Source organism: the organism of the source record quoted next, unplaced genomic scaffold (genome assembly GCF_019419815.1).
Source record: "Pyrus x bretschneideri cultivar Hongxiangsu unplaced genomic scaffold, Pyrus_bretschneideri_v1 Contig28, whole genome shotgun sequence".
NCBI lineage: Eukaryota > Viridiplantae > Streptophyta > Magnoliopsida > Rosales > Rosaceae > Pyrus > Pyrus x bretschneideri.
This window is the reverse complement of record NW_025999590.1, coordinates 658211-667831: the sequence shown is the minus strand read 5'-3', so window position 1 is coordinate 667831 and position 9621 is coordinate 658211. Positions and strand designations below refer to the sequence as shown.

General features: G+C 38.9%; 1 protein-coding gene across 1 annotated transcript; it reads left to right on the top strand.

The window, feature by feature from the left end:
* Nucleotides 1-861: 861 nt before the first annotated feature.
* Nucleotides 862-7886, top strand: LOC103929660 (protein NO VEIN-like). Its single transcript, XM_048588261.1, has 4 exons — nucleotides 862-1257; nucleotides 1364-1553; nucleotides 1853-2063; nucleotides 2785-7886. The coding sequence occupies exons 2-4, from the start codon at nucleotides 1539-1541 to the stop codon at nucleotides 3582-3584; spliced, it is 1026 nt and encodes a 341-aa protein (XP_048444218.1). The 5' UTR covers nucleotides 862-1257; nucleotides 1364-1538; the 3' UTR covers nucleotides 3585-7886.
* Nucleotides 7887-9621: the final 1735 nt, after the last annotated feature.

Here is a 9621-nt window from a genome sequence, read left to right as displayed (position 1 = left end):
TCTTTTCCTACCATTTCCGTCCCACTCTTTTCCTCTTCTCTCATCGTCCCACCCTCTCCCTCTTTTTTCCCTCTTAGACCTCTCAATTCATGTCTCTTTTTCATTCGTGGTCAAACTCCTTATTGATTCAAGTCTCTATTTCTCTGTCCTCCCTCCCTCTCTAGCTATGCGTTGTTCGAACGGAACCTCATGGCTTCAATTTTCCCGACGAGTTGCAGGTTTCCCGATGTGTTTTCCGGCCAACCCTCATTAAATTGGACGAAGTTAGCACCGCCAAAAAATTCATCACCATCCCTGGACCGAGATCTTAGCCTTGAATGCTCGAATCTGTCATGAATTTGAAGAAGCCCAAACAGGCTGAGACTTCCAGGCCATTTTCCGGCCACATTCGACCAAATTTTAGCCTCGATTCAGATAAAATCGTAATCTTGTCACTCCCAGCTTCAATTTGGTATATTTTATATGAAAGTTGGTTGTGAAATGGATCTGAAAGAGAGTCGGAAAGTTAATGATTGATCTAGGTGACCGGAGATGACGAGGAGTCTGTCGGGAGTGGTCGTTGAGCATGACGAGGATGAGAAAGAGAGGATAGTCTTAGCTAGTCCCATGGTTATTGGGGGGTCTCGCTAAGACCTCTTAGTGAAGGGTTTTGTTCATGCTAGTCCCCTTTAGTCTCATTAATGTTAGTCCCAGCATGAAACAAACACAGTATTGGACTAATAGTTAGTTCAGTTCAGTCCAGTCCAACTTAAAGAGAGCAAACAAACGCTACCATATAGTTCTATATAAAGTTTGAAAAATATATTAATCCCTCACTAGAAGAGAATACTTTTTAAAACCTCAAAATTTTCTGGGAGTTTTAAAATAGACTATTTCCACCTCTTTTTCGGCCTGATATAAAAAGCCCGTCATTCTCTAAATGTGTGTTGCTGGTTCAGACTTAAAAAAGATGCCAAAAGTTAATTTGGGCACTCTCAAGGTCTGAACAATCTTGCATGCAGATACTTGCAAATGGGGGACTTGATCAGTCTTGTCAAAAATCTTGCATGCAGATACTTGCATCATTACATGCATAAACCTTCTCTTAATTAAATTCTTCTAACACTTTCTCCCAGGCAAATCCCATCACTGCCATTGCAGGCTTGCAGCTTCCCTGCATGCTGAAAATTGAAGACTACTCTTTTCTATTTCTCGCTCAAAGCTTCAGAGAAGGAAAACCAACCTCCCCATTGCTCTGCTGGAGCGACTTCTTAGCAGGTATGCTCTCTCTCTCTCTCTCTCCTCCCCCGTCCCCCCCCCCCCCCCCGCCCGGAACTTTTGACTGATCGTTTTCATAATTTATATGTTAACTGGGTTTCTGCAGAATGGGAAGCCACACAGATGAAGAAGCTATAGCCTCTGCTAAACGTCACATAAAAGAAATTAGGACCAAAAAGTACTCGATAGGAAAGAAAGAAGCAAACCCTTGAACTCTTGACCTTCACCATGCAGTCACCAGCCTATCTGCCGAGCTTTACCAGAAGGACATCCATTTTCTCATGGAGCTCATACAGGTATTTAAATTTTTGCTGTGTTTTTCCAAAAATTAGTGAAAAGTTTCAATCTTTTCCTTACCAACGTCAATGAAACTCGAAATAATTTGTGGGTTTCTTTTTTTGTGAAATTTTGTTTGCTGGGTTTGTTTCTTCGTTGATTTTTATTCGAAAATCAAAACAATTTCTGGGTCTTTTGCTCTGTCTCTGAAAAAAGGTGAAAAAGTTTCAATTTTTCGATACTAGCATCAATGGAACTTGAAAACAAATTGTGGGTTTGCTCTTTTGGTGGATTTCAATTGTGGGTTTTTGATTTGCAGAATGCGGAAGACAATGAATACGAAGAAGGGGTTGAACCAACGCTGGAATTTGTGATGACAAAGAAGGACATAACTGGGAGTGGAGCTCCGGCTACTCTGCTGGTTTTTAATAATGAGGTTGGATTTTCCCGGAAGAATATGGACTCCATCTGCAGTGTAGGACGTTCTACAAAGAAGGGGAAGAGACAGCAGGGCTTTATAGGAGAAAAAGGTAAATTAAAAGGTTATATATAAACTTATTGAACTGGGAACTCCTATCCCTAATAGCCTTCCCTTCCCATTATGATGTGTTTTACGAAGAATGCAACTAAGAATAAGTAGTTAAGCGCGCTCTCGGTTGATAACCATTTCGTACCACCATATCTTAAGCACAAAAAAGCGAAAACAAAGGGCGAAATTGTTATTAAACTAGCACCAAGGGGTTGAGCTTTGCAGTTTTTTGCTTTTCCATGAACCTGATGTTGAATATATTTTTTGTGATTAACTTTGCTTTCAATCAAATCTGCTGTTGGAATTATATTTCATCCCATTAAATGTCTCCGCACCACATTTTTTTTTTTTTTTTGAGATCCTGTATTTGTGTTCCTTTTAGCAAGTAATTTTTGTATGTTCTGCTTTAGGATCTTTTGGCATTTCTTAGGTTAACTTGGCCTGGGACTTTATGCCTTCTTCGTATGCGGCTGAATAGTTGGGCTCTATGTGAAATTCCCATCACTAGGAGATTGCTTTTGGCAAGTTTTTATTTGATTCGTTTTTTTTTTTCTCTACTATTACTTTGGATACACGCTTGTTTTGAATGCATAATAGTAGAGTTCCCAGTCTATTCAACTCATTTTACTTTTTTGAGTAGCATGCATTCTGTACAAGAATCCAGTTACCTTTTGAACCATAAATTATCAAGTTGAACTTACAATACCAATTTTTTCTTGCAGGAATTGGATTTAAGAGCGTGTTTCTTGTGAGTTCACAGCCATGGATATTTAGCAACGGGTATCGTGTCAGATTCACGGAAGAACCAAACCAATATTGTGGTATTCGGTATGTTGTTCCTGAATTTGTTACTCGAAAACCATATTTGTCAAGAATATGCAATGCGTATGGGTCAAACAAGATCTTGCCCACAACTATATTTGTCCTTCCTCTAAAGCCTGACAAGGTTGAAGCTGTGAGAGCTCAACTGTCTGATCTGCACCCAGAGATTCTCCTGTTCTTATCCAAGATAAAACAATTATATGTACGTGGATTTGATTCTGGAAAGGCTGATGATGTCTCCACAATTTCGATATTTAGTGAGACAGAATATATGGACTTGGGTGATGAAAGAGCCAATTCACGCGTTGTTCAGCTTTCTGTTAAAGAAACAGAGTGTACTGAGGATTTGTGTAAGTATTACTTGTGGAGAGAGTCGTTTCCAGTAAAACCTGGAAATAGAGTTAGTGTAAGGATGGATGTGGAGGAATGGGTGATTACCCTTGCTTTCCCATTTGGAGAAGGGCTGAGAAGGGGAACATCTTCTGTTGGTATATTTGCTTTCCTGCCAACAGCAATGGTTACAAATTTCTCCTTTGTGATTCAAGATGACTTCATCCTCTCTTCCTCACGAGAATCTATAATGTTGGGTAACCTATGGAACTCGGGAATTCTTGAATGCGTACCATCATCGTTTGTGAATGCTTTTCAGTCTTATGTGAAAGATCTTTTCCTCTTTACTTCAGTGGATCAGGCATTTTAGGTTTTTACCTGCTCAAGTTTCACCTATTCCTGCATTTGACAACTTAAGAGAGTCCATCAGAACCAGGTTGCGATGTTTACCGATAGTGCCTTGCGAAATGATTTCCAGTGAGAGGTTTTCATTCAAGTGCCCTCAAAATACAGTTCGTGTCCTGCCAAAATTTAGGGACATTGCTGTTCGAATTTGGAGTCAAGGGGCTGTTTTATGCGAGTTGTCTTCTTTTCTCATGCACTTATCACTGTGACCTTGACAAATACAATGAAGTTCTGGACTTTCTACGTGTGGAATCTGCTGGTGGTAGCTGGTATGGAAAATATATCAAGTCCTGCAATCTTGTGCTTTTATCCGACGAGGTCTACATTGACATACTTAATTTTATTGCTGACAACAAGAAGTTCTCAAAGTCTATTAAGACCATACCTCTGCTTAAGTACATCAACCGGGAAGGAAATATGGAATTATGTACTGTTGCCAAAGGTGCAGTAGAGGCTCCCCAGCTTCGATATGCTACGAAGCTGGAGCTTCACACATGGCTGAGTAAGTGCAATATGGAGTTTGGATGTCCAGATAATGTGTATTTCGTGCCCAGTAGCACTCAGAAAGCTCTTGTAAATCACTGTATCAAAATGAAAAAGCCAAACCTCACTGGAAGTTCATCTCTCAGCAATTGGCTTCACGACCATGCGGGAGTGAAATCTTGTTCAGCATATGATTATGCTATCTTGCTTAGCAATCATGTATTCGAGAAGGAACAAAATCTGGCATTTCCACTGGCCATTTTCCTACATCATTCCCACAAGAAATGCTTCCTTACTGATTATAACTTATCTGATCTTGGTTCATGGATCCCAATTATCAATGGAGCAGGCCATGTCAGTAGACAAAGAACTGAAGCTCTTGTCCCTGCGTCAGGTAGCAAAGGAGTGAAGTTGTTTGGTCCTCAAAATCCATTTGTGGAACAGAAGTATGTTGATATAGGTGATGTTTATGCTAAAAGTAGTATGTTTCTTGGAGAATCTACGCCTGAGAAAGAGCTACTTGGTTTTGTTGTCAAGATAAGTAAAGCTGTGGACTTACCAGAGTTGTGTCCTCCAGATGCCGTGTTACAGTTAGCATCTCATGAGCTGTCAAGTGAGCAGGCCTTTTTGCTGCTTGATTGGATCAGATTACACCGTACAAAGGGTTCATCTTTACCTACAAAATTCATTGAAAGCATTCAGAATGGAAAATGGATGAAGACGTACTCAGGCTATAAATCTCCAAGGCAGGCCATTCTTCCAGATGAAACGGAAAAGATATTTTTGGTACGATGAATCATGTTTTGAATGATATCTTCATTTTAGACCTGGGATTTTATATGAATCGGATCTATCTGTATCAAGATGAATTGAAATTTCTTGGTGTAGCTCTTGGTTCATATGATGTAGGGAGGCTGCTTACTAATTGCTTTGCATCTCTTGCTTCTCCTGGAATGAGCAAGGAGTGCGCATATTCTTTACTGACTTTCATTAATTTCTCTAGAGGGAGGAGTGTGGTTGATGATGATTGGTTGGCTGTTATGAAGGGGAAGAAGTGGCTAAAGACTCATCGAGGTTATAGTTCTCCTGGGAGTTCTATCCTCTTGCAATCTGAGATAGAAGCTGAAATCTGTCTAAAACTTACAAATCTTCCTGTAGTTGATGAAGCATTCTATGGAAGCAGATTAGGTTCTTTCTTACCAGAACTAAGGTTACTTGGAGTTACATATGGCGTAGATGAGGTGCAAATATTAGTTGCAAAGAAAGTGACTTTACCTTCAAATTTGTCAACCATGACTGGTGGTTGTGGTTTGTTCGTTCTTAAATGTATCAGATGCTTGGGATCCGAAGCTTCTGGCTTGATTAAGCAAATTCAATGTCAACCTTGGATAAAGACAACTGTGGGTTTTAAATGCCCTTCGGAAACCGTTCTTCCTGATCCTAGATGGGGTTGTTTGTTCAGTATCCTTCAGGTTCCTGCGATTGATGTATTGTATTATGGGAATGCAATTCGGAACTTCGATAAGGAATTGAATGCAATGGGAGTGGTTGTTGATTCCCCTGGAACGATTAAGATGTTTGCTGATCAGTTTAATTCTCTACTATCTTCTTCTAGCTTGGCTGCCGCTAATGTGATGTCGTTGTTAGGTTGCATTAGAGAACTGAGGCAAACTATACTGATACAGTGCTCTGAACTGGAGTGGTGGTTGTGTGAGAAGTGGTTGAAAACACGGCATGGTTACAGGACTCCTGCTGAATCAATTATTTCCAACTCTAAATGGGGATCAATCTCTTCGTTTATTGACCTTCCTCTGATTGATGATGTCTATCATGGTATTGGCATATATAAGTTCAAGGACGAACTCCAGATGTTGGGTGTCATCTCGGATTTTGAACAAGGAGCTCCATTAGTTGCCAAAGGTCTCCACAGTCCTATTGATGCTGAACTACTTACCGCAGATGGTATTCTGTCACTATTAGATTGCATCAAGTATCTGATGTTATGGTCTCTTGATGACCCTCAACTGGGTGAATTTCTCATGACAGTTGGGAAAAGCCGGTGGTTGAAGACCATGAACGGTTACAATACTCCAGAAGACTGTATTCTGTTTGATCAAAGCTGGGAAAGTATTCTGAGCAGGTCAGATGCGCCAATCATTGATGAAGCTTTTTATGGAACTAACATTTCTGTTTACAAGGATCAGTTAAGAGTTTATTGGCGTGAAGGTTGATCTGTTGGATGTTTGTGATCTTCTTTCTGGGATTGTTTTGTCACTGACAGACACAGCTGCAATTACAAGGGTTTATAGCTTCCTCAACAAGTTCCGTTGGAGGCCAAAAAAGTAATAGATAAATGCAACTCTCAGTTGTGGATACCTAATCAGAAGAGCACAGGTTTATGGGCTAAATCTCAGGATTGTGTGCTCCATGACACGAAAAATCTCTTCATCTCCTGTTTGTTTTCTCTTGACAAGTTTTACAATAAAGAGCTCCTCCCCCTTTTTTCATCAGCCTATGGAGTTGCACTAAATCCATCCTTCAGCCATTACTTACAGCTATGGAGCACGTGGGCGTTGAGGGGTAACTCCCAAGTGACTGTTGTAGAATGCAGCTCTTTCTGGGAATACGTTGCAGCCAACTGGAATCAACAATTACGAGATACTCTCAAGCAAAAATTGACCAAAGTACCTGCCACAATGTCCGGGTTGGAGAAAATACATCTAATCCGCAGAAAGGAAGTATTCATTGCTGATGACTTGCGACTCAAGAAAATTTTCTCGGGCTGTGATAAGGTTCCTCTGTTTGTTTGGTTTCCCAAGAGTTACAGCTTGTCTTATATTTACCCTGGAAGACTACAAGCAATCTATGAATCACTTGGAGTTAGAAAGATTTCTGATTCAGTTAAGTGCAAAGTGAACAGCATTGAGTCGTTAGAGCATTGGGAATAGATTGATGCGAGAAATGGATTGATTGGGAGGGGTTTAGTCAAGATTATTCTGGCTTTTCTTGCTGGTCCTGAGGTATATATGTCGCTATATAACAGACACGAGGCTGCAAATTCGGTAATTATGCTGTCAGTGTACAAGAGTGACAAACAAATTCAAGTCTGCTATCAACTAATGCCATCTGCAGCCACAACTGTGGAAGTGAAAAAACAAAAGCTGGTTCTTTGGGAGAAGGATTCACAGCGGCTGCTCATTTATAAATCAGGTTACGAAGGACGGAGAAACGATCTAGAGTTTGTTACTTTTTTTATTATTGAACTCGCGCAAGAACTGTTGGCAGCAGCAAAACCTACTGCAGCAGATAAACTGAGCAAGCTTATCCAAATGGGATTTATGTTTGATTTTAGCGAGGGTGAAGTGGATTTTCTGCTGATGAATGAAAATTTGGAGTTATTTGTGGAGGATGAGCAGTTTCTTGATGCTGCATTCATCACTTCCGGAGAACTTGGTCGGGTTTATGAAAAGCGTTCAGGTACCAAGTTAGAGCAATTAGGCCCTTCCACGACCATGCCTTTATGCAAGAAACAGCGTCAGTGAAAAGGAGGGAATCGAGTTAGAGCGATCATGGCCTGAATTATGACCAGGACTCGGGACCATGAGGTTTTATTTTGTTGTATTTTGGTTTAATCCTCAATGTATATATGAACCTGAAGAGCCGAAGATGCATGATCTTTTGGAATGCTTTGTACTGTAAAATGAATACATCTGAGCAGCTTGGGCCTGTTTTGTACTGCTCCTCTTGTATATTGTGTCTTCTCTGTTACTAAAATTTCACTTTTCGTTCCTTTGTTTTTTTTTTTTTAAGAAGACCAGCTGATGGCTTCGTCACGGCTGTCTAACCTTGCAGGGCCGAGAAGACATCCTCTGATGTTAATTAGGTGGTGGTTTTAGTACTTATGATCAAGTATGAAAACATGGTAACCTGAAGAAGTAGAGAAATCTTAGTTGAATGAATTTTCAACTAGGAACACAACATAAAAAGGAGGTTTATGAAAGAATCGAGCTCGTTAGTTTACGAATTACTTACAACCCGTTTGATAATTATTCTGGTTTTAATTTTTAGTTTTGTGTTAGTGACATGGAAAAAATATAAGGGACAAACGAGGGAGTAGGGTTATTTTTTATTTATAATTAAAATTAGGGGTGAGCATTCGGTGGGTTGGTCGGTTTGATATTGTTGAAACCCATTTCCACCCAAAGAAATAGGCAAATCAACCCACCTAAACCATTCTAATGCGGGTTCAACGGGTTGGGTTATTTACTTTTTTTCTTGTGCTTAAAGTGGGAATGCGTGACAAAAAAAAAAATTCCAAAATACATGTAATATTAAACTTAAATCTTGTGAAATTGGTGTTGTAGAATCACTATTTGTTACTTAATATTTAAATTTTATCATTTAACTAATTAATAAGTGTGTTTAATAACTATTAAACTTTATGTATATATGTATGTAATACACATGTCTGTTTAAGAATTGTTGATATTCGGGTGGATCGGTTTCAATCGGGTTAATAATACTTCAACCCAACCTGCCTATTGAGCTACCCGAAAATAATTTTTCAAAGATTACAACCCAACAAATTTCAGTTACGACGGTTGGGTTGGTCAGTAAACCCATTAAAGTGCCCATCCCTAATTAAAATGGGATAAGATCAAAGGACAAACATTTTTACACTTCTTTGTAACTTTAGATTTTATAACATTTAACGGTCTTGATTAAGAGAGATGTGGAAACTTTTAAACATAAATGACTAGGATAATAATGTGGATTATAACTAACAATAAATAAAAATTAAAACTAAGAAAAGAATAAAAACTAAGAGGATTTTTTTTTGTTTTTTTTTTTTTTAACCCTTAGGAAGCACGACCATCTCAATTGCTTCATCCACCCGCAACACCTCGACTTTTTATCACCCACGCCGTCAAACTCAGCGCTGTTAAAGCAGCCTAACAATTTCAGGTTCAAGAAAAATGTTTTGAGATTGCAAATAAGGGGAAAATGGCATGTTGTGTTTGCTGAAACTGTAACCCTAGTTTCAGATGAAAATTCAATCAAAGATAAATCATGTGGGGCTGAAACCAATGGTGCTGTCAAATACTTGCCTATGCTAGTGCTAACCATTTCTAGTCTTTTTTTCTTTTGTTTTGGGTTCTTGAGTCAATTCTAATGTGGTTGATTAGGGTTTAAGGTTTTTTTTGTTTTTGTTTTTTTTTTTTTTTACCTAATCAAATGGTAGCTTAATAAATAAGATGGTTCTGGAATTTTGTATTAATCGAATCAAAGAAGCATGTACTGGAATTTGCTGAAATTTTCTCTCCGCCTCATTCTCGCGTTCTTGGTCAGTTCCTCGCTTGGTTTCATGTCAAATTGATTTTTTTTTTCTTCCAATTTTATTGTATTAGTTGCTTCTTATTCATTAATATTATTGTTTTTTATTAGTTATAATCCACATCATCATACAAGTCTTAATAGCCTCTACATCACTATTAATCAAGACCGTCGGATATTATAAA